General features: G+C 47.3%; 1 protein-coding gene across 2 annotated transcripts; it reads right to left on the bottom strand.

The window, feature by feature from the left end:
• Nucleotides 1–1293: 1293 nt before the first annotated feature.
• On the bottom strand, nt 1294–10947 carry LOC138753898 (atypical chemokine receptor 2-like). Of its 2 annotated transcripts, none has more exons than XM_069917441.1 (2): nt 10731–10947; nt 1294–3791 (listed from the first exon to the last, which is right to left on the bottom strand). In XM_069917441.1, the coding sequence occupies exon 2, from the start codon at nt 3756–3758 to the stop codon at nt 2658–2660; it is 1101 nt and encodes a 366-aa protein (XP_069773542.1). In that variant the 5' UTR covers nt 3759–3791; nt 10731–10947; the 3' UTR covers nt 1294–2657. The 2 variants fall into 2 exon arrangements, with proteins under 2 accessions (XP_069773542.1, XP_069773534.1); XM_069917433.1 differs by having other exon boundaries at nt 10715–10947.
• Nucleotides 10948–25472: the final 14525 nt, after the last annotated feature.

Raw genomic sequence — 25472 nt, forward strand, 5'->3', positions numbered from 1 at the left:
TCAAACCGTGCATCTTGGCGCCTCACAGTTCGGCGGGCAGCAACCTCCTTTGAAGAAGACCGCAGAGCCCACCTCACTGACAAAAGGCAAAGGAGGAAAAACCCAACACCCAACCCCAACCAACCAATTTTCCCCTGCAACCACTGCAACCGTGTCTGCCTGTCCCGCATTGGACTTGTCAGCCACAACGAGCTTGCAGCTGACGTGGACATTTCCCCTCCATAAATCTTCGTCCGCAAAGCCAAGCTAAAGAGAGATATTTAAAATACACTTGACACATAAAATGGGTCAAAATGTAGATATGTGTCACATAGTTTGTGATATCTAAATGCTTGAACCCCTGCTCTGGATGTTGTGATCAAATCCCATTCCAGCTTGCTAGGCATCTAAATTCAAGGTTAAATAAATATGGAATTCAATAGTATCAGTGATTGTAACCATCTGGATGCCATCGACTCTTATTTGCCTTTCGATCCAGTTGTGTGCCCCAGTAGCTCAAGAAGAAGGCTCACTATAGCCCAGTAAGGAGTTGGGGGTGAACAACAAATGCTATCCTTGTTTGTGAACTCCACTGTACATGTATTATTAAGAAAAACATTGGCCATTTGTAGAGTTTATTCGTTGTTAATACAATATGTTTCCAATTATCCGAAACACTCAGGACTAGACGTGTATCAGTTAACTGGATTTTCTGAATATCTGAGAAATGGCTTTAAGCAGCAGAATATTTGTATTGGCTGTCGCCAATCCGATACCTCCTCAAACCTGCCCGGGGGCCTGAGGTCCCTGGTTCTTTCCTCGACACCTCCCCACCGGCATCGCCAAACCTGTCCGGAATCCCGAGGTTCCTTGCTCCAATCCTGACACCTCCCCATCACCATCATCGAACCTGCCTGGGAGCATGAGGTCCCTGGTTGTTTCCTCGACACCTCCCCACCGGCATCACCAAACCTGTCCGGAATCCCGAGGTTCCCTGCTCCAATCCTGACACTTCCCCATCACCATCATCGAACCTGCCTGGGAGCATGAGGTCCCTGGTTGTTTCCTCGACACCTCCTCACCGGCATCGCCAAACCTGCCCAGGAGCCCAAGGTTCCCTGCTCCAATCCCCGACACTTCCCCATCGTCATCGTTGAGCCTGCCTGGGAGTCCGACGTCCCTGCTCTGATCCCTGACATCTCGCCACCGTCGTTGCCAAGCCTACCCGGGAATCAGAGGTCCCTCCTCTGATCCCAGTCCCGCAGCATCAGCACACTTGTATCAGTGGTTAAAACAACAAAGAACAAGAGAAGGTTGTTCAGGCATGAAATAAAGTTTAATTCTTACCAAAAAAACATGATCTCTGCTTACAAATAGATAAAAATAAGATAAATGCAGCAACAACCGTTGGATTCAAAATGACACTGACAGTGCATCAGAGTCCCACTTGAGCAAGGCAGGTTAAAAAATAAACTTTTTTCAATTTGTGATGCCATGTTGCCGCTGAAATATTTTGCGAATAACTGAGAATTTTTGAAAAGTAGTCTTCAGATAATTGGAAATGTACTGTAATTGATCTTTACATTTCAGCACCTGTTGAAACAGGGTCAAAGTGACATGATAATATTGGCAGAACAATCGAGGAAAGACAAAACTAGTGTGGAATTCAGAGTTTATAAGAATGAGGGGTGATCATTTTAATATAACAAGATCAAAGGGAACATGACAGGGTAGATTCTCAGGACAAGAGACCACAGATGAAATAATATGGCTCCCATTTATCTATCTGATAGTTACCACTTAAAAATCCCAACAGATTTATCAAATTGGATTTCCCTTTTATAAATCCACGTGGATTCTCAGCGTTCAATGTAAAGGGAAGTTTGCGGATGACAATAAAGTAAAAACACAGAAATGCTGGAGGAACTCAGCTGGACTTGCAGCGTTCATGAGATTGGAGTGATGGGATCAATCCATTTGGCTGCCATCATTGACTTAATGGACTGAATGATCTCCCTTTATTCCATAACAATTTGATTTTTCACTGGGATTCAGGAGAAGGAAACCCAAGAATGGAAAATTGTGGGAAATGAATCAAGTGATGAGGGTGGAGAGCCATCCATCCAATATGGAGAGATTTGTGCATGTGACATTCTCCTCAATAATGGAGTAGGTGTTTCAGAAATGGATGCTGAGCAGAAGTCAGAGGGAGCACTGGAGGCAACTCCATGGACATTCAGTGACCCTGGGGTGACTCTCTTTTGCTTCTCTTTTATTTTTAAATTTAGATATACAGGCTCTTTTGGCCCATGAGCCCATGCTGCCCAATTAACCTAAAACCCCCAGTACATTTTAAAAGGTAGGAGGAAATCGAAGCCCCTGGGAAAACCCATGCAGACACGGGGAGAACGTGCAAACTCCAGCCATAAGGCGTGGGATTCGAATCCTGGCCTTACACAGACTAAAGTTAATTTCACCTGTTTTATTACATGACAATGAAAGAATCTTGAATTTTGAGTAAATGCTGTTATTCCCTTTAGCTAAGATGTGTTTGAGAGGGGAGTTGGTTTGGTTAGTTCACAAGAGCTCTGTCCATGTTGGTATGTTAAAGTATCTTTGAAAGATCCAATTCCACATAATGCTGAGATAGTAAAACTGATATCTTCTCAACATCGTGTCTACACCATGGTCATCTCCACATCAGAGCACACGCAATATTGCTGCTTGCTGACTTCACTTTGCTCTGGAGCAGTGGCGACGATGATTCCCAGGTCCTTGTAACAGCCAGTCTTCTTGACAATCTTCATCAGAATATTTTGCAGGTGTCTCCTAAACCTTTCATTCACAAAAGCATAGAGAAGTGGATTGAAGCAGCAATGGGTTAACGCAATGGACTCTGTCACTTGCAAAGCATAATCCAGCCTCTTGCTCACCTCACAGCTGCCAATCACTCCAAGATCTTCCAGGGAATGCAAGAAAAGGACAATGTTGTAAGGGAACCACAACACAAAGAACACTGTGACCAACATGATGACCAGTTTCAAGGCTTTGTCCTTGCTAAAGGATCTGGACTTGAGGAGGACAGATGCAATCCGAGTATAAAAGAAAATCATGGCTAAAAATGGAATGATAAATGCAATGATGTTGACCTGGAGTTGGATTGTTGTTTTCCAGAATACTAGTTGATCACTGCCATAGTGACTGAGGCAGGTATACCTATCACCGACTTTCCTGGACTGGCTGAAGATGAATTCAGGGATTGTAACCATCATTGCTAGAGTCCAGACAGCAGTACTGATGATAATGCTCTTGCAGATTGTCCTATGGTTCTTCATAGAAACTGTGTGGATGATTTGAAGATACATGTCCATACTCATGCACGTTATGAAGAAGATACTACTGTAAAAATTCACAGTATAGACGGCACTTATTATTTTACACATGGCATCTCCAAAGATCCACTCGGAGGTCAAATAAGTGGCCCAAAAGGGAAGGGATACAACAAATAAAAGGTCAGAAATTGCTAAATTCAGCAGGTATATGTCGGTCATGGTTTTTAACTTGAGATACTTAACGATTATGAGGACAAGAAAGCTGTTGCCCAATATTCCGAAAACAAACACTGTAATGTACAGGACTGGGAGGAATATCTTCCCAAAGGCTTTGACTTCCTCCTTTGCACAGGGAATGAAGGGAGCAAGGTCAATATCAGTGTAGTTATATTCTTCATCATAATAGCTTGTGTTGATGGAGGAATCCTCCAAAATAAAGGAAGTCATCTTCAGAGAAGTTACAGAAGAAACCTTTGATTCCTAATGGAAATAAGAGAAAATAACAGTGTTGTTAAGTATATTTTAATATTTTGGACTTGGCCAAACACACGTTGAATGAAAAGGACTTTATTTTCTTGTCGAACTCAGAAAGAAACATTCTAATAGTTTCATTTTGTCACATAGATTGAAGATAAATGTAGTTGCCAGCCCTAAAATTGGTGGTATAGTGGGCAGCGAAGAAGCTTATTTAACAGAATCTGTATCAATTGGGAAAGTGGGTCAAAAAACGGCAGGTAGAATTTACCTTAGATTGACCTATAACCCCCCAGACAAATGCGAGGCTTTGCATTCTGGGAAGTTAAATCAGGCAAAGCCATACAGTAAATGGCAGGGATGTCAAGAGCATTGTACAATGGAGAGACCAAAGGGTAAAGGAGTAAAGTTCCATGAAAGTGTCAAAAGAGGTGGATTGGGTGGTGAAGAAAGCTTCTGGCACACTTTCCTTCATTGGGCAGGACATTGAGACGTTATGTTAGATATCATTGAAGAGATGGTGCTTGAAGTACTTTGTGCAGTTTTGGACACCTTCCATTGGAAGAATGTTACTTTGTTGGAAAAGGGTGCAAAAAATTCACAAGGATGTTACTGGGACTGGACAGCTTGGATAGGCTGGGGCTTTTCTCCCTGGCGCAGAAGCTGAGGAGTGACCTTGCAGAGGTTTATAAAATCATAAGGGGCGTAGATAAGATGAATGTTAATAACTTTTTTTCATGGTAGGGGAGTCTAAAGTTAGAGGGCATAGATTTTGAATGAGAGGAGAAATATTTAAAGGAGTCTTATGTGGTAACCATTACACACAGAGAGTGATGGGTATTTGGAACAAGGTGTTAGAGGAAGTTATTGAGGCAGGTACAATTGCAAAGTTTAAAAGATGTTTAGACAGGTACATGGATAGGAAAGGTTTAGAGCAGTGGTTCCCAGACTTTTTTTGGCTGCTGCTCCCTTGGCTCCCAAGGCCACATCCCTAGCTCCCTCCTCTCCTCTCTCCCCCACTGCCCCACCCTCCCCCCACCCGTCCCCCACATACAAACAGTGAACACACGCCTCTTTCTTTGTATTAGGTCAACCACAAATTTCAAACAACAACTGCATACAAGTGTATGTATTTCGCAGATAAAACTTTTCGTAAACTATTTTATTTACAATATGAAAGGGTGAATTTACATCTTAACTGTAACTACATTGTCTTCAGGCCATCGGTAGCTCGATGGGTGGGTGCCTGGGATGAAGATCCGTGATTAGCCCATCGGAAGCTCATTGGGTGGGCAGCCGGAGTGAGAATCAGCCATCAGGAGCTCAATAGGCGGGTGGCCATGGCAAGGAACTGTGATCGGGCCGTTGAGAGCTCAGTGGGCGGGCAGCTGGGGTGAGAATAAGCCATCGGGAACTCAATAGGCGGTCGGGGTGAGGATCAGCTGTCAAGTGCTGGATGAATGGGCAGCCGGGGTGAGGATCAACCATCGAGTGCTGGATGGGTGGGCAATCTGGGTGAAGATCAGCGTTGGGAGCTCGTTGAGCGGTCGGGGTGAGGATCAGCCATCAGGCGCTGGATGGGAGGGTGATTGGTGCGAGGAACTGCGATCGAGCCATTGGGAGCTTGATGGGCAGGTGGATAAAGGATTGGTGATGGATGGCAGAGTAGGTTTGGAATAAGGACTGTTCTGCATATTTACAACACAAAGGCTCTGCTTATTCACATGCAATTCCACTTCCCTCTTCCTATTTTTGGTGAAGGGTTTCTTTCTGGTCTGAACCTTGCTCTTCGAAATCTCAGGGGAATGGCACAAGAAGACCGGCCTCTCCTTCCCCAAAGTGGTCTTACCTTTGCTGCCAGCATTGGCAAATTTGAGAAAAGCACTTAAACATTGAGAGTCACAGTCATAGAGCGTGGAAACAGGCCCTTCGGCCCAACTTGCTCACATTGACCAAAATCTCCTACTCACTTTAGTCCAATCTGTTTGCATTTAGCATGTATCCCGCTAAACCTATCCTATTCTGTCTCTCTCTCTTTCCCTATCCCTCTGTCTCCTTTCCTCCAGCTCCCCACCACTTCCATCTCCATTCAGAGAGCTATCTCCTCCTCATTTCACTTCTCAACTTTTTACTCATGCTCTCCCACCCATATCCACCTATGACATCTTGCCTATGCTCCTCCCCCTGCCCTTCCCCCACTATTTTATTCCAACGCCTTCCTCCTTTTTTCTTATACCTTGATGAAGGACTCAGGCCTGAAACGTTGGTTACATATCTTTGCTTCACAAAGAGCGCTGAGTGACCTGTTGAGTTTCTCCAGCATTTTTGTGTTTTAAACAACAATCAGTGTCTCCAGACATTCTTGTTTAAAACCTATCCTATCCATGTAAAATGTAATTATCCAAACATTTCTTAAACATTGCAGTAGTAGCTGCATCGACGTCCTCCTCTGGCAGCTTGTCCCAACACCCTCTTTGTAAAAATGTTACTCCCTGTTAAAACACTCCCCACTTTCACCTTAAACCTATTTCCTCTCAGTCTCAATTCCTCGACTCTGGACAAAAGACTCTGATCTAATTTCTCATAGTCCATCTTACTGAATCTGCTCACTCTACCTTCCAAGGATGGATCCAAATGCAAATAACTGCTGTAGAGATAGGATTCAGGAAATTATTCATGGTGTTGGAGCATAACTGGTAGGACCAGCATCTCTTGTTCATCACTGATACCCGTGAGAAGCTGAGGCTAAGTCACATCTTGAATTACTACCATCTGTGAGGCACAGGAAGCTCCAGGATTCAGAGGCTGTAATAATGAAGGAATGGCAACACTCATCAGGCAACTGTTTTGTAAGCACCAGGTCTCTGTCTTTGTGCACAAACTGGAACTCCTGGTGACTCCATTTTAATTCCTTTCACCATTCCCATGCAAACATGTCTGACCATGGCCTCACCTATTATCAGGGTGAGATCAGATGTAAACTGGAGGAACACAATATTCTATTCCACCATATATATATTCTCCTTCTTTGGCTTGGCTTCGCGGACGAAGATTTATGGAGGGGGTAAATGTCCACGTCAGCTGCAGGCTCGTTGGTATATATATTCCACCACTATATATACCTGGATGGCCTAGAATTCAGTGGCATGATTTTGAGGGGTTCCATATTTGGATCATCCCACCTTGATCTGGTTTCACTGTTTCTATCTCTCCTTTACCTGTTCCTGTTCTACTTTTCTCCTACCTCTTCCCCACAATGATCTTTTCCCCTACCTGTTTCTTTGCCTCTCCCACCTTCATTTGCCCAGTATCTTATCACCACCCCTTCCCACTTTAATCTCAACAAAGGGACCTGAACCAAAACATTGACTGTCCATTACTCTCCACGGATGCTGCCTTCCCTCATAAAGTCCCTTCAGCTTTTTCTCATTCACTCAAAATATTTCCACGTCAGGGTAGTGTGGGAGATGGAAGGGAACTTAGAACTATTGAAGTTCCCATATTCCTCATCCTGGATTCAGTCACACCAAGCCTTGGTGTTGTGTATTCTCTTGTGCTTCTGTTCTCTCCTTATTGTTTGCCTTTTTTCCTTCCCACTGAACACACGATCGTTTTTATTTGTAATCATACCTCAGGAAACAACATCCAGTTGTTATTTTAGGATCACTACACAGCTGGCTAGTGGGTAATTCTATTGCAGTAAGTGCTATTTTACTTACAGTATTGTAACAAATATATAAAGGAAGGGGAACAATAAATGTACTCAATGCCAAAAGTATAAAGACAATTAGTGTAGCATCAATAGGGGAAAGGCCTTGGGAGAGCAGCACATTTGACTTTTGTCCTCATTTTCCCCCATTGCCAAATATTATTTTGTTTCACAGATGTGCTACTTTCAACCACATGGTTTGTTTTTATAAAGACCCTTTGAATGAATCATGGTCTTTTATGCAAGGCAGTCACGTTGCACACGCTTTGATTCTGTCAATTTTATTCATCGGCTGGAGCTGGTGATGGAGTGCAGGATCTTAATTGACTGCCCCAGAGTATTGCAGGGGGTGCTTTTTGAAGGGTGAAGTCCTGTTTCCTCTCTTAGGCGGGTATATGCAATGTCATGCCTATACATAGAACAGTATAGGAGAGTACAGGCCCTTCACACCACTATGTTGTGTCAACCTATATAAACCTGCTCCACAACAATCTAACCTTTTCCTTCCTCACAGCATAACCTAAGATGAGAATTCTGAACCACCAATGACTTCTCCCATTTCCATTAACTCGCTCCCCCGATCTCTCTGTCTTCCCGCTTCCTACCTCCTTCCCTTCCTTCTCCTATCAGAGAACTACCCTTCTTAGCCCTCTTTTCTCTTCCCCTATCATTTCTTAGTTTCTTTCTCTTCTACCCTCCCACGTATCTTGCCTGTTAGGACCTCCCCCTTGACCTTCCTCCCTCCTCCCACCTTTTTATTCAGGCATCTACCTGTTTATTCTTGTTTCTGTAAGGTCCAGGCCTGAAACGTTGGTTACCTTTTACTTCCTATTGCATGATTGCTGAGTTTCTCTAGCACATTTGTGTATCCCATCAATGCAACAGTTCTGAGCTGTATTATGAAGAACAGGAAAAGCTTGGCAGTATTTGTACTTTGGTCAAACTTTCTAAAACAAAAAATCCAGTTTCTATCACTTGTTGGTGGAACAATAGTACATTGAACATTACAGCACAGTACAGGCCTTTCTTCCCACGGTGTCATCCTGACCTATGTAAAATACTCCACAATAATCTAATCCTTCCCACCTCACATCCATAACCCTCTATATGCAGCTGGCAGTTGAAGGATCTGCCTGGACTGAGTGCCTGCCCATTTACCAGGGTTATGATCCTGTCCCTGTAATCTTGGAGAAGGAGCACACAGTTATAATGGGGAATTTCCAGGACTGGTGGGGATCACAGGGGCTTGAAGTCATTCTGGATAGTGATTTATTTAGAACTTGAAAATAGTGTGTAACTAGAAGTACTGTAATACTGTATCACTGAATGAAGGGCTGATATCGCCTCCAACCGTGCATCTTGGCACCTCACAGTTCGGCGGGCAGCAACCTCCTTTGAAGAAGACCACAGAACCCACTTCACTGACAAAAGACAAAGGAGGAAAAACCCAACACCCAACCCCAACCCACCAATTTTCCCCTGCAACTGCTGCAACCGTGTCTGCCTGTCCCGCATCGGACTTGTCAGCCACAAACGAGCCTGCAGCTGACGTGGACATTTACCCCTCCATAAATCTTCGTCCGCGAAGCCAAGCCAAAGAAGAAAGGAAAAATAAGGGCAAATGAAGTTGTACCATTTCCTTCATGTAACATTGAGTGGAGAATAATTATTTGTCACAATAATCAGAATGACTTCCCTGCTCTTCTTTAGGACCCCGTGTCAGTGTTGTGTGTACCCGAGGTACCATAGTGACTGCCAAACACCAGGATGCAGCTGACCTGTATTTTTGTTCCTCCTAAACCATTTGCTTTCCCTTTGGCTGTCCATTCTCCAGGCATCCAACTCCATTTTCAATAAATTTTCAAGAACACACATGTGGTCAGAAGGTCCTCCAAAATCATGAACCTTAACACAAGTGCCAAGTCCGTTGCTTTGATATTTAATGGAAATCATTTTTAAAAAGTGTCAATGTTTGTACTGCTTAAGCTGTGAATAACGAAGAGATTATGTGAAACAGAGGTTACATGTGGTGCTGGGGCCATGCCCTTACAATATGCTTTGATGAAGTCAATATCAGTATCAGTCATCTGGTCTGTTAAAGTTATTATCTGAATAGTGACAAGGTGATGTTGCCCCATTGCCACCTCAGACACAGTGCACATCTTTGAGTTTCTTGCAGGGCCTTCAACATCCACCCAGCACATCCTTCTGCTCTTACTGCCAAATCTTGTCAAATTCACAATCCATCTCCAGACATTGGATTGTGTATTGCAGTGTCTCACTCTGTGCCACACTATTCAAATTGAATGCAGTGGAACATTGGTTTCTGCCTAATTTCTGGAGTCCTCCAAGCACCTGGCATGGAGATGCACAGAGGAATCCATACTAGCACCTTGAGACAAGCAGTGGGGGGGGGGGGGGGGGGGAGGTGTTGAGAAGCAGCACTCTCTAGGCTTGCGACCCCTGATGTGTCGCTGTCTATCCAAAAATGTGGTGATTGGCGGGGGCACCTGCTTATAATTACTTCCCTATTTTGAAGGGTCACATTTAACTTTTCCTCAATCCCTCACCTCTGCTCCTCACATGTCCCTCTCCCTCATCTCTGCCTCACCTTTCTTCCACCACCCCAACCCCCCCCCCCTCCCGCCCCACCACCCTCAACTATCAATTGAAATCCTAGCTTATTCTCCATGACCACCAACCTGGTCTCTCCCATCCCACAATTAATCGTAGTGCTGGGTACATTCATTGCACACTGCCCACCTTCCCCTTGTAGCTTACAACCTTCACAATTGTCCTCAACCATCATTCCTTCTCACTGTAGCATTTCAGTCCCACCAATCCTTCTGAAAAGAGATAAATTTAGGTGGCATTCCTTCCCAGAAAGATCCTAGGCTTGAAATCTGATCATTCAAAGCCCTCCATCTGCTAGCAAGACCCAGTAGCTGCAGAAAATTAATTTGCCACTCCGTTCATGAACCTTGTACAAAATACAATCAGCAGTAATCAGTCAATGTCATCAGGTCATCTCAGAACACCACGTAACTAAGAGCCATGCAGTTTCTTACTGGATAAGTGTACACATTTATCTCACCAATAACGAATGAAATCTGACTCAGAGTTATATCTTTTGCATTAACTCTGAGTACTGATCTCAAACGTCATCAAAAAACACACAATTGAGAAATTATTAACGTCACTCAGCTTCACAGCACTGTACCTCCCCAGTCCTTCACCTTCTGAGCAGAGTCCTGTGTTCTTTGCACCTTTCTCTTCTGTCAGCACCACCAATCTGTACTGTATTTATTCTGAACCTGTTTCCTTTTCTGATCTGGCAGTAGCAACAAGCAAGATTGCTTTGCTGGGTTGCTTCCTGCAAAAAGCACATGTCAGGGCTCCCTTTTCACCAGGATCTCCACATCCTTCCACCAATGCTTGCTCCGCCTATTATCTGTCAGAGATCTCACATATTCACAGGACCTGAAAAACATGTTCATGTGGGTTCCTTGCTGAGTATCCCTGTTACTCATTTAGCCCCTTTCACATTGCCGATTCCGTGTGAATTAACCAGCTAACTTCGCGGGACTGTTCCTGGTAATCATGTGTTGTGAAACGTCCCAACCTAGTTAAATTCCTGTTAAGCTCAACCTGGCTTTGTCACTTGGTGGGGCACATGTCAGAGCCTGGCCAAGTTAGCTCACTAATCGTCTTCAGGTGGTGAGACAGCACAACCTGCTCTCACATTGTTACCACTGGAGGCAGGACCCTCCCCCCCCTCCCCGCCCCATAAAATGTCGGGTTGCCGATTAACCAGGTAAATCATGGTGTAGTGGGAAAGGCTCCTGACTGCAGCATGCCCTGTAAGTTTTCCCACTTCCTAGGAGGGTTGGCAGTGTGAAAGGGGCTAATGACTCACCAGGGCTGGGACAGGTGTCACAACTAGCTCTCTGGTGGAGATTGTGAAGTCTGCAATATCAGGATGGTGCTGCAACAGGATTGGGCCACCTGCCTCTCTCTGGGTCACTGGTCTCTGCCTCAGTCTCTCCCAGGATCTCTGGCTTTCAGCCAAACCCTGTGACTCTCCCCATCTCTCTCAGCTTTCCGTACAGACTCCAACCTCCCTCTCTAACTCAGCCAGGATCTTGCTTTTCACCTCAGCTAGTCCTAGGGTGTTCATCCTCAACTTCTCACTGGGGCAACCCTCACTTTCGACCACTCCTCTCATCTCGGTTTGAAACTGAACAGTTCCTGGGGCTGTGGCCTCCCTCTCAGTCACTTCCAGGGTCCCATCCTCAGTCATCCCAAGGTCCCCACCCTCAGTCAGCTCAGGGTCTCCACCCCACCCCTAGTCACCCTAGGGTCCCAGCCTCCCTTCCGACCAGCTCCACAGTCTCCACTCCCTTTCTCATTCATCTCTGGGTTCCCCACCCTCCCTGCCAACCATCCTGAGGTTCCCTACCCCCAAGATCTCCATTCTCTTTGTCAGTCAACCTGATATCCACTCCCCCCCTCCCATTTCCTTGGGGTCCCCAGCCTCCCAACCAACCATCCTTGGGATCCCCATCCTCCCTCTCAGCCACCCCTGAGGTCCCCATACTCTTGCTCAGACAATTCTGAGGCTATGGCCTCCCTCACAATCACCCCAAGGTCCCTACCCTCCCTTTCAATCACCCTTGTGTCCACACCCTCCCTGCCAACCAACCCCCAGTATCCCCACCCTCAGTCACCCCAAGGTTCCAACCCTCTCATTCACCCTGGGGTCCCCACCCTCCTTTCTAATCACTTCTAAGGATGTGGCTTCCCTCTCAATTACCCCAGGTCCCCACACTCCCTCTCAGTCATGCCAGGGTCCCCCCCCCCTGTCAGACACCCCCAGGGTCCCCACAGTCATCCTGGAGTCCCCACTCTCCTTCTCAGCTACTCCTGAGGCTGTGGCCTCCCTCTCAGTCACCCCAGGGCCCCCCAACTCCCTCTCAGCCACCCTGATGTTCCCACCCTTCCTGCCAACCTTTGCTGGGGTCCCTATTCTCCCTGCCACCTCCCTCCCCTCTCTCAGGGTTTGCCCACAGTCTGAACCTTAGACTCACCTGTTTCTGGTTGTGTACTAGACCATGTTGAGATTAGAAATATTAAAAATATTAAGATATATAAGTCCCCAGGGCCGGATGTGATTGGTTTGGGAAAGAGAGGAAGAGATAACCAAGGCATTGGCAATGATCTTTGCATCCTCCTTGGCCACAGGGGAGGTGGCAGAGGATTGGAGAATGGCAAATGTGGTCCCCTTGTTTAAAAAAATCCTGGAAATTATAGACAGTTGACTCTTACATCAGTGATGGGCAAACTATTTGAGAGGATTCTTAAGGACAGGAATTATGAGCATTTGGAGAAGTGTAGTCTACTCAGGGATGGTCAACGTGGCTTTGTGAGGGATACATCATGCCTCATGAGCCTAATTGAGTTTTTTGAGGAGGTAATAAAAGAAATTGATGAGGGTAGGGTGGTAGATGTGGTATATATGGTTTTTAGTAAGGCATTTGGGTGGCACGGTTGGCGTAGTGGATAGCAAAATGCCTTTACAGTGCCAGTAATCTGGATTGGGGTTCAAATCCCATGCTGTCTGTAAGGGGTTTATAAATTTTCCCCATGTCTATGTGGGTTTTCCCCAGGAGCTCTGTTTCCTCCCACCATTCGAAACATACCGGGAGTGCAGGTTAATTGGATGTAAACTGGGTGGCATGGGCTCATGGGACAAAATGGCTTGTTACCATGCTCATATGTCTAAATTTTTTAAAATTGATATGAGGTGTGGGATCCATGGAACCTTGGCTGTATTGATTAAAAATGGGCTTTCCTGGAGAAAGCAGAGAATAGTAATGAACAGAAAGTATTCTGCCTGAAGGTCAATGACTAATGGAGTTCTGCAGGGACCTCGATGAAGAAGTGAAAGGATGAGTCAATAAGTTTGCAGATATTATGAAGGTTGGAGATGTGGATAGTGTTGAAGGTTGTCGTAGGTTACAACAGGATAGAGACAGGATGCAGAGTTGTGTGGAAAAGTGGCAGATGGAGTTCAATCCAGATAAGTGTGAGGCGATGCATTTTGGAAGGTCAAACCTGAAGACTGAGGTTAATGGTCAGATACTTAACAGTGTAGAGGAACAGAGGGACCTTGGGCCAAAATCCATACATCTCTCAAGTTTTCCAAGCAGGACAATAAGATAATTAAGAAGGCCTATGGGATGCTGGGCTTCATTAGTCAGGGGATTGAGTTCAAGAGTCAAGAGGCCATGTTGCAACTCTACAAATCTCTGGTGAGACCACACTTAGAGAATAGCATTCATTGTAGAAAGGACGTGGAAGCTATGGAGAGAGTGCAAAGGAGATTTACCAGGATACTATCTGGATTGGAGAATAAGTCTTACGAACTGGAACAATTCTCTTTGAAGTGAAGAAGAATGAGAGGTGACTTAATAGAGGTCTACAAGATTCTGAGAGGCATATATAAGGTAGACAGTCAGTGTATTTTTCACAGCATGGAAGTAGAAAACACCAGAGGACATTAGTCCAAAGTGAAGGGAGGAAAATCTAGAGGAGACATCAAGATTAAGTTTTTTACCCAGAGAGTTGTGGATGCCTGTAATGCATTGCTTGGGGTGGTGGAGGAGGCTGAAACATTAGGGACATTAAAGAGATTCTTAGACAGGTACATGGATGAATGAAAAATAGAGGGTTACAAGGTAGGAAGAGTGGGAATATATGGATCAGCACAACATTGAGGGCTGAAGGGCCTGTACTATGCTGCACTGTTCTATATTCAGACCCAATGAACCAAACTATTCAGGTCCCTGGATTGGAGCACTCAGCTTCAGTGAACCAAGGGATGTGGTCTGAAGAAAGAGCAATACCTTTCAGGTTAGACATAATCTCAATACACAACGGACCTCAAATGAGTTGCATTGTAGCTTATAGTCTAGAATGTGACGGAGTGATGGGCAGAGGAGTGAAACACGAATGGCTGCAGACACTGTGATTGTCATAAAAACAGAAATACTGGAGGAACTCAGCAGATCTTGCAACGTCCATAGGAGGTAAAGATGTTCAAGACTGAGCCTTTCTTCAAGGTATGTTGGTCTGTGCTCCTCCCCATGCACTTTCTTCCCTTCTTCCCAGCCTTTTAATTCAGAAGCCGGCCTGCATTTTACTCATATCTTGAAAAAGGACAGGGCTGAATCGATGGTTATATATCTTTACCTCCAATGGATGCTGCAAGACCTGGTAAATTCCTCCAGCATTTCTGTATTTTAATACCCTTGGTATATCCTTCTTTGTTATTCATTCCAGGATGGTGGGCTTCACCTTCCCATGTTTGTTTGAAACAAATATAAAACAATTAGAAGTTACTGGAAACCCCCACTGAAGTGATGTGAGTGAATATAGAGAGTTCTGTCAACTCATCACAGGTCTGGGCTTCTGCCTGCCCAGAGCACCCCTGCCGCAGCTTGGTGATGGAGTGACAGGTCTCGTCTATCACCATCATCAGCTGCCTCTGCTTCCCAGTTGTTGTTCTCAACCCACAGGGAGACTGCTTTCTCCACAATGGTGTCTATCTTCTTGAATGTCATCCATTGTTTAAATTTACCTGCCCAGTAAGAATGGTTCTTCTGTGAGCAGTCTACTAGGTCAACTCTAATCTTCGTGCAGCCATGTAAAAATAAAAGTGAAGATCAGCTAATACCAAGTAAGGGCAGCATGAGAGCATTGTTTTAGGTTCATGCATGAGCCTGATGGCTGTAGGGAAAACACTGACTTTAAGCCTGTTGGTGCATGCTTTCGCACTCTTCAGCCTTCTCCCCAATGAGAGGAGGAGGAAGAGATGGTGTCCAAGATGTGTTGGGTCATTCAGTATGTTGGTTGAGATGTAGATGAAATCTGTGGAGGGGAGGTAGGTTTGCATGATGCTTTGATCTGCATTCACCATCTTCTGCAGCTTCTTCCGATCTTCAGCAGAGCAGCTCCATTCCATGCTGTGATGCATCCAGCATGTCTGCTTTTGATGGGACACTTGAAGAAGTTGCTTGGGGACATAGGTGACATGGTGAACTTCCTTGGTCTTCTGAGAAAGTAGAGGCAGTCTCTTGTCTGTCGTGTCAATGCGTTTGTTCCAGGTCAGGTCATTGGAGATGTGTATGCCAAAAAAATTGGAAGATATCTCTACTTCAATGCCATGGATGTGGTCACTGCACCCTCTCCTGAATTCATAGATCGTCTTTTTCATCCAGGTACATGGAGAGTGCCTCCTACTTTGTGCCCTTAGGTGATGAAAATGCTATGAGGAGTTAGGAGGTGATTCACTCAGCACAGAATGAGGCTCAGGTCTGTTCTCAAAACTGCTGTGACACCCAGATGTTGACAGAGGAGCAGTAGATGGTAAGAATGATGCAGAACCTGCATCTATGATATTGGTTGATGAAGGGTTGTGAGCTCAGCTCAGACCATCACACAAATTCCCTCCCCTCTGTCCATATTTCCTGCTACCTTCGAGAAACAGCCAAGACTCAATCCACCCTGGCCACAATCTCTTCATCCCACCCCTCTCTCCCCCCCAACTCACCCCCTACCCCCCCCCCCCATCTCGAGTGTGAGATCACATACCACCCGATGCAAGCATAAGTTCTTTCCCACCATTATCAAACTCCTGAATGAAACCTCACACCAGTAAAATTATGTTGCTTTTGCTCTGTTCTACATGATCTGTCTCTCACACACTGTAAAGTGTCTTTATTGCTGCAAATATCATTGATGCATATGTGAACAAACTTGAACTTGACCAACAGGGAAATTTTGCTCTTCATAATGCTACCAAATGAGATTGTTCTTAAATCTCTGGTGATGGCCGGTTTTGTCAATTTTCTGTATTTTCAAGTCTAGAATCAATTTTGAGGAATAAAGAATTAGCAATAATGCAAAGAACGGAAATGCAAATGATTAGAGACTGGGAGGGTATTAACTGTTAAAAATGAGTTAGCAAAAGGGTAGCATGGTTAGTGTAGTGGTTAATACATTACAGCCCCAGTGATCCGTGTTTGAATTTTCACTGTCTCTGTATTGTTGGTGTATAGGGTGCACTATGGTCCAGAGGTATGCTGTTTCATTGGATTGTCACCTCACTGACAAAAGGCAAAGGAGGAAAAACCCAACACCCAACCCCAACCAACCAATTTTCCCCTGCAACTGCTGCAACCGTGTCTGCCTGTCCCGCATCGGACTTGTCAGCCACCAACGAGCCTGCAGCTGACGTGGACATTTACCCCCTCCATAAATCTTCGTCCGCGAATCCAAGCCAAAGAAAATTTAAAAAAATAAGTATGCATACAATCAGACAAAAATAAACTTGAACTTGAAGGAGTTTGTATATTCTCCCTGTGACCATGTGGGTTTTCTCTGGGTGCTTCAATTTCCTTCCACCTTCCAAAGACGTAAGGCTAATTGGATTCTGGGTATATTTGGGCGGTGCAAGCTCATGGGTCGGGGGGTGAGGGGGGGCTGTTACTGTGCTGTATCTCTAAAAAAATGTTTGTTACAAGACAGCACTGAGATATGCAAATCACACCTGTGTTTCAAAGTTAGTTGGGGGTTGGGATTTGTTGAAAGGTAACTACAGAATCTCTTGCACTTCTTGGTTGCTTAAAGGAGTGAATAGGGAGAGAGTTCAAGAGCTGTGAGGTAATTGTGTAGCTACATAAGTTAGACCCCACTTGGAATATTGTGTTCAGTTCTGGTCACCTCACTACAGGAAGGTCGTGAATGCTATAGAGGGGGTGCAGAGGAGATTTACAATGAATCTGCCTGGATTGGAGAGCATGCCTTATGATCATTTTTAGAAGTTCAGACTCATCAGAAAGAAGCTGATTGGGCAATCGAGATGAGGTAACCCAAACTTCTCTATGAAAGGTAGGGACAGTGTAGCAGAGAGGTCATCGAGGGAGCAATCATCGTCAGAGTGAGCTGAGTCAGAGTGGTAAGGCTTTGACTCAACAGTGGGCTGAGTCAGAGTGGCTTTGGCCCAACAGTGGGCTGAGTCAGAGTGGTAAGGCTTTGGCACGTTGGGGCTGAGGTGGTGGTGCAGGAGTTGAAGTAAGTAAGGGACACCTTATTCGAATAACAAAAACGATTCATCAGGAGGCTTAGGTAAGGTCAGGTCTTTATTTATCTTTTTTTTCTCCTAGTCATAAATAATGGGAATGGCAGCTAAAGCAGGGTAATGCTCCTCTTGCAGAATGTGGGTCGTCAGGGAAGCCACAATATCCCTGACAACTTCATCTGCAAGAAGTGCATCCAGCTGCAGCTCTTGACAAGCCGAGTTAAGGAATTGGAACTGGAGTTGGATAAATCCGTATCATTTGGGTGGCTGAAATGGTGATACATAGGAGTTATAAGGATGCTATCACACCTAGGAGGCAGGAGGAGGGTAGCTGGATGGCAGTCAGGAGAGGGAAAGGGAACAGCTAGGCAGTGCAGGGCACCCCTGTGGCCAATCCCTTCAATAACAAGTATATAATTTTGGAAACCATTGTGGACTTTTCTTCATTGGAGAAACTGGGCGTAGATTGGGAGATTGCTTTGCTGAGCATCTTCGCTCTATCTGCAGACGGACACCTCCCAGAAATCCACCATTTTAGTTCTGTGTCACACTCCCATACTCACATGTCTGATTTTCCATCTGGGGACTCTCCAACTGGATGGCATTAACATCAATCTGCTCTCCTCTTCCCACTCCCCCATTCTCTTTCCCTTTCTAGTTTTCCTCCTTCCCTTCCCCCTCTATTCACTTAGCGATCCCCCCCTCCCCTTGATTGTTGCTGTTCATTTCATCCTTTATCCACCTATCATCTCCTGCCTTTGCGACCACACCTCCTCCCTTACTCTTTTGTTCGGATTCCTTCCGACATTTTTCCATATCTTGTTGAAGGGCTCAAGACCGAAACACTGGTTATGTATTTTTACCTTTGCTATGTAAAGGACACTTGTTCTTTTCTGCTGGTTCCGCCTGGAGGGTTGGAGCATAGACACTGATGAGGGTGATGTGACGCTTGTTTTGAAGTGGGAGTCGCATGGACATGATTCGGTTCGAGAGGCCTGTCGGAAGGTTTTCGAGTTTGGAGGCAATGAAGCTCTTGACCATGAAGCCTACACCAGATAGGCGTCGTTCACCCGAAGGCTTGCCAGACCAGTAGAGTGTGTAGCCCGCGCCGCGTTCTTGGAGGCTGCCTACATCTGCCAGGCGGACTTCACTGAGAGCGGCTATGTCGATGTCAAGTCTGAGGAGTTCATGTGCAATGAGGGCAGACCGACGTTCAGGTCGGTGGCTGGTGGCTGTCAGCCTTGTCTAGCATGGTTCTGATGTTCCAGCATGCTAGCTTGAGTTTGTGAGCATCTTTTGAGGGGGAGGACGTGGAGGGGGAGGACGTGGAGGGGGAGGACGTGGAGGGGGAGGACGTGGAGGGGGAGGACGTGGAGGGGGAGGACGTGGAGGGGGAGGACGTGGAGGGGGAGGACGTGGAGGGGGAGGACGTGGAGGGGGAGGACGTGGAGGGGGAGGACGTGGAGGGGGAGGACGTGGACCTGTCCTCGGGCCTGCGCAAAGGAGCTTTTAGGTGGAGTGCAGTGCGCGCAGTACTGGCCCCACCCTTTACACCCATGGTTCGTGTGCCGTGGCCAAGCAAGCTGGGACGTGGCAGCGAGGTCCTTGGGTCGTAGGTTTTATATCGGAGTGGCCTTCTCCTATGCAGGTTTCTTACCCGTGCTGGAGGGGCCTGCCTCCCCTCCTAGTTCGGTCCATACTGCCCGGACCGGGGCCGAGGCCGCCGCAGTTCACCCTGTGCCTGGATTGGGGCCGCCGCCTCCCACTCTCTGCCCGGATCGGGGCCTTCGCCTGCCCAACTCGACCGAGGCCGGGGCCGCCGTCTCCCCCTTGCTCCTGCCCGGATCGGGGCCGCCGCCGTCTACCCTTCGCCCGGACCGGGGCCGGGGCCGCTGCTGCTCTCCCTGTGCCCGGACTGGGGCCACCGCCTCCCACTCCCTGTCCGGACCGGGGCCTCCGCCTGCCTCACTCGACCGAGGCCGGGGCCGCCGTCTCCCCCTTGCTCCTGCCCGTATCGGGGCCGCCGCCGTCTACCCTTCGCCCGGACCGGGGCCGGGGCCGCTGCTGCTCTCCCTGTGCCTGGACTGGGGCCACCGCCTCCAACTCTCTGCTCGTATCGGGGCCTCCACCTGCCTCACACGACCGAGGCCGGGGCCGCCGTCTCCCCCTTGCTCCTGCCTGGATCGGGGCCGCCGCCGTCTACCCTTCGCCCGGACCGGGGCCGCTGCTGCTCTCCCTGTGCCTGGACTGAGGCCGCCGCCTCACACTCCCTGCCCAGACCGGGGCCTCCGCCTGCCTCACACGACCGAGGCCAGGGCCGCCGTCTCCCCCTTGTTCCTGCCCGGATCGGGGCCGCTGCCGTCTACCTTTCGCCCGGACCAAGAAAAGTGCAGAGAACAAAACAAAGGACTCTACATCACCTTTGTTGACCTCACCAAAGCCTTCGACACCGTGAGCAGGAAAGGGCTTTGGCAAATACTAGAGCGCATCGGATGTCCCCCAAAGTTCCTCAACATGATTATCCAACTGCACGAAAACCAACAAGGTCGGGTCAGAGACAGCAATGAGCTCTCTGAACCCTTCTCCATTAACAATGGCGTGAAGCAAGGCTGTGTTCTCGCACCAACCCTCTTTTCAATCTTCTTCAGCATGATGCTGAACCAAGCCATGAAAGACCCCAACAATGAAGACGCTGTTTACATCCGGTACCGCACGGATGGCAGTCTCTTCAATCTGAGGCGCCTGCAAGCTCACACCAAGACACAAGAGAAACTTGTCCGTGAACTACTCTTTGCAGATGATGCCGCTTTAGTTGCCCATTCAGAGCCAGCTCTTCAGCGCTTGACGTCCTGCTTTGCGGAAACTGCCAAAATGTTTGGCCTGGAAGTCAGCCTGAAGAAAACTCTGGTCCTCCATCAGCCAGCTCCCCACCATGACTACCAGCCCCCCCACATCTCCATCGGGCACACAAAACTCAAAACGGTCAACCAGTTTACCTATCTCGGCTGCACCATTTCATCAGATGCAAGGATCAACAATGAGATAGACAACAGACTCGCCAAGGCAAATGCGCCTTTGGAAGACTACACAAAAGAGTCTGGAAAAACAACCAACTGAAAAACCTCACAAAGATAAGCGTATACAGAGCCGTTGTCATACCCACACTCCTGTTCGGCTCCGAATCATGGGTCATCTACCGGCACCACCTACGGCTCCTAGAACGCTTCCACCAGCGTTGTCTCCGCTCCATCCTCAACATCCATTGGAGCGCTTACACCCCTAACGTCGAAGTACTCGAGATGGCAGAGGTCGACAGCATCGAGTCCACGCTGCTGAAGATCCAGCTGCGCTGGATGGGTCACGTCTCCAGAATGGAGGACCATCGCCTTCCCAAGATCCTGTTATATGGCGAGCTCTCCACTGGCCACCGTGACAGAGGTGCACCTAAGAAAAGGTACAAGGACTGCCTAAAGAAATCTCTTGGTGCCTGCCACATTGACCACCGCCAGTGGGCTGATAACGCCTCAAACCGTGCATCTTGGCGCCTCACAGTTTGGCGGGCAGCAACCTCCTTTGAAGAAGACCGCAGAGCCCACCTCACGAACAAAAGGCAAAGGAGGAAAAACCCAACACCCAACCCCAACCAACCAATTTTCCCTTGCAACCGCTGCAATCGTGTCTGCCTGTCCCGCATCGGACTTGTCAGCCACAAACGAGCCTGCAGCTGATGTGGACTTTTTACCCCCTCCATAAATCTTCGTCCGCGAAGCCAAGCCAAAGAAGAAGAAGAAAGAAGAAGAAGATGTAAAGGACACTCTCTGACCTGTTGATTTTTTCCAGCATTGTTTTTTTTTCTTCAATCACGGTGTCTGCAGACTTTTGTGTTTTACTTCTTAATACTGTTGGAGGGGGATGACTTACCAGGGACAAGCCACGGCGATCAATTTCTCTGACACGGCATCTGGTCTAGTGGCTAAGAAGGGAAGGGAGGAGAAGAGATGAGGTATAGAAATAGGGAATTCCCTATTTAGGGGGAATAAAGATTCCTGGATGGTATGTTGCCTCCCTGGTGCCAGAATCCAAGATATCTCAGATATCTCAGATTGAGTTCATGGCATTCTCAGGAGGGAGGGTGAGCAGCCAGTTGTCATGGTCCACATAGGGATCAATGACTGGGTAGGAAGTGAGATGAGGTCCTGCAGAGTTCAGGGAATTAGGTCCACAGTTGAAGGACAGGACCTTTAGGGTTGTTGTCTCCATGACACATGCTAGTGAGGTTAGAACTAGAAGGATAATTCAACTTAACAGGTGGCTAGAGGCATGGGTGCAGGAGGGAGGGCTTCAAGTTTCTTGATCATTGTTCTCTCTTTCAGGGAAGGTGGGATCTGTTCCGAAGAGATGGTTTGCATCAGAACTGGAGGGGAGTGGGGGGGGGGGGGGTAAATATCCTTGCAGGAAGGCTTGATTGGTCTGCATCAGGGTGTTTAAACTAGATTTTCAGGGGGATGGGAACCAGAGTGCCAGACCAGATGGGCGAGTGGAGGAGGAAAAATATGATGTGAAAATTGCATGTAACTTTAGAAGTCAAATGTTTGTACATGGAAATGTTCTAAGGTGCATCTATTTTAATGCAAGAAGTATTGTAGGAAAGACAGACTAGCTTAGAATGTGGATTGGCATGTGGAATTATAATATTGTGGCCATAGTGAAACTTGGATGTAGGAGCGGTAGGACTGGCAGCTCAATGTTCCAGGTTTCCGTTGTTTCAGATGTGATAGAATGGGAGAATGAAAGAGGGAGGAGTGGCATTGCTTGTCATGGAAAATATCACAGCTGCGCTCAGGCAGGACAGACGAGAGGGCATGTCTACTGAGGCTATATGGGTGGAACTGGGTGGCACGGTTCAGCATACCATCCCACATTACATCGGACAGAGGGGCCCAATTCACCTCCAGCCTCTGGTCTGATCTCGCAAGTCTGTGGGGCACTCAGCTATGCTGAGCCTCTGGTCTGATCTCGCAAGTCTGTGGGGCGCTCAGCTATGCCCAGCCTCTGGTCTGATCTCGCAAGTCTGTGGGGTGCTCAGTTACACCACACTACAACCCATCACCCACAAGTGAACGGGCTGGTGGAGCGCTTCCACAGACATCTCAAGTCTGGACTCATGGCCGGACTACAAGGTCCCAACTGGATGGACAAGGTACCACAGGAACTGTTGGGGATCTGCACTGCACCCAAGGAGGACCTTAACACCTCTTCCGCAGAACTTATGTACAGAGGTCCACTGGTGGTCCCCAGGGAATTTTCACTGTCCCAGACAAACAGCTGGACGACATAACAGCACTCCTCCACAGGCTACGGGAATAAGTCGGCAACCTGGCCTCGACTCCACCAACCAGGCACGGACAAGTGAGAACCAACATACCCAAAGACATGCAGGACTATGAATGTGTTTTCATCCGCAGTGGTCCACACCGCCCACTGCTACAGAGGCCGTATAAGGGTCCATTCTGGGTTTACAAAAAAAAGGCTCCATGTTCAAACTGGAGGTTGGAGGCAAGATGGAGGTCTTCACTACAGACAGGTTGAAGCTGGCACACCTGGACCCGGCACGCCCCATCTAGACACCAGTACCAGGCAAGAGAGATAGACCATCAAAGACAATACCGCTGGTTCTGCGGGGGTGGGGGGGGAGGTCATGCACACGGCGGCAGCAATTGGGCCAGCACTCTGGGCAGCGAGCGCAACTGGGATCCAGCAGACCACGCAGCGGCACTGTCCCCAGGAAGCGAACAGGTAGTCATACAGCTAAGGCAGCGTAGGGGCCAGCATCCCCAACATGGGGCTGGCCCCTGCTGTACAACTAACAGTTTAGGGATAGCACGTGCTTTGGAATACAAGAAGGGAGCCCGCTATTGTTATGCAGGCAGTGACGTCAGTTGATGGGGCAAACAGCAGGAACGGCAACAGTATAAAAGCCGGACTTCAGTCCCAATAAAACACAGAGCTATACCTCGCTACACCCATGTGTGTATTTCTTCGAGTAGCACGTGGCTACAGCTATAACATTATCAAACCTTTCTCGAACTTGATCCCATTGTTAACAATTTGTGCGACAGCTTTGAGTGTTCTATCAGTTGTGTCACTAGGGCTGGTGTCACCCAGTGCGGTAACTTATAGTGTCAACCACCGCCCCACCCCTCACCCCCCCCCCCCCCACCATGGACTTTCTCTCATACCAGACCACACAGAATCTCTACTAATGTTTTTTGTACTAATATTATTTGTAAATCATAATTCCCGTATATTACTGAATGTAATGGCAATCTTTGGCTTGGCTTCGCGGACGAAGATTTATGGAGGGGGTAAAATGTCCACATCAGCTGCAGGCTCGTTTGTGACTGACAAGTCCGATGCGGGACAGGCAGACACGGTTGCAGCGGTTGCAGGGGAAAATTGGTTGGTTGGGGTTCGGTGTTGGGTTTTTCCTCCTTTGTCTTTTGTCAGTGAGGTGGGCTCTGCGGTCTTCTTCAAAGGAGGTTGCTGCCCGCCGAACTGTGAGGCGCCAAGATGCACGGTTTGAGGCGATATCACCCCACTGGCGGTGGTCAATGTGGCAGGCACCAAGAGATTTCTTTAGGCAGTCCTTGTACCTCTTCTTTGGTGCACCTCTGTCACGGTGGCCAGTGGAGAGCTCGCCATATAACAGGATCTTGGGAAGGCGATGGTCCTCCATTCTGGAGACGTGACCTACCCAGCGCAGTTGGATCTTCAGCAGTGTGGATCCAATGCTGTCGGCCTCTGCCATCTCAAGTACTTCGACGTTAGGGATGAAGTCGTTCCAATGAATGTTGAGGATGGAGCGGAGACAACGCTGGTGGAAGCGTTCTAGGAGCCGTAGGTGATGCCAGTAGAGGACCCATGATTTGGAGCCGAACAGGAGTGTGGGTATGACAACGGCTCTGTATACGCTAATCTTTGTGAGGTTTTTCAGTTGGTTGTTTTTCCAGACTCTTTTGTGTAGTCTTCCAAAGTCGCTATTTGCCTTGGCGAGTCTGTTGTCTATCTCGTTGTCGATCCTTGCATCCGATGAAATGGTGCAGCCGAGATAGGTAAACTGGTTGACCGTTTTGAGTTTTGTGTGCCCGATGGAGATGTGGGGAGGCTGGTAGTCATGGTGGGGAGCTGGCTGATGGAGGACCTCAGTTTTCTTCAGGCTGACTTCCAGGCCAAACATTTTGGCAGTTTCCGCAAAACAGGACGTCAAGCGCTGGAGAGCTGGCTCTGAATGGGCAATTACGTGGGCCCAGTTGCCCATGTAATGGCAATAATCGTGAGATAAATAACTAGATTATATGAATATTAACAACAAAATTGTTTTGTAAAAATCTTTCTGCTCTGAATTACAATGTTATTAGTTACAACATTATTAGTCACTGAGCGGAACCTTTTTTGATTTTTCTCCTTCTTTTCCTTTAATGACTACTTCATTCTCAAAAAAAAGTTATTGATCTCAATTCACAAATACTAATGACCACGAATATTGTAGCTAAAATACTAGAAAAGTTGACAAAAGCAGCGACTATAAAAACACCAGTACCAACAAAAACAACAGCGTGTGGTGGTCACGCGTGCAGATGGAACCACGTGATTCTCAGCGTCGTTGTAATTGGGTAACATTGACAGCTCTGACCGGAGCCCATTAGAAAGTTCAAAAAGTAAATTAGCATTGAGTTTTAGCCTTGTAGGTATATTGATGCATGTAAACTGGGATTGAAGTGCATGTTAGCTTGGATTAACTAACTACAGGGATACTTTTATAAAAAATAATACATTT

The sequence above is a fragment of the Narcine bancroftii genome, chromosome 1, assembly GCF_036971445.1.
Source record: "Narcine bancroftii isolate sNarBan1 chromosome 1, sNarBan1.hap1, whole genome shotgun sequence".
In the NCBI taxonomy this organism is placed as follows: domain Eukaryota; kingdom Metazoa; phylum Chordata; class Chondrichthyes; order Torpediniformes; family Narcinidae; genus Narcine; species Narcine bancroftii.

What these genes read in the sequence shown, in the direction of transcription:
- LOC138753898 (XM_069917441.1), bottom strand. Translation starts at nt 3,758, where the DNA reads ATGACTTCCTTTATTTTGGAGGATTCCTCCATCAACACAAGCTATTAT.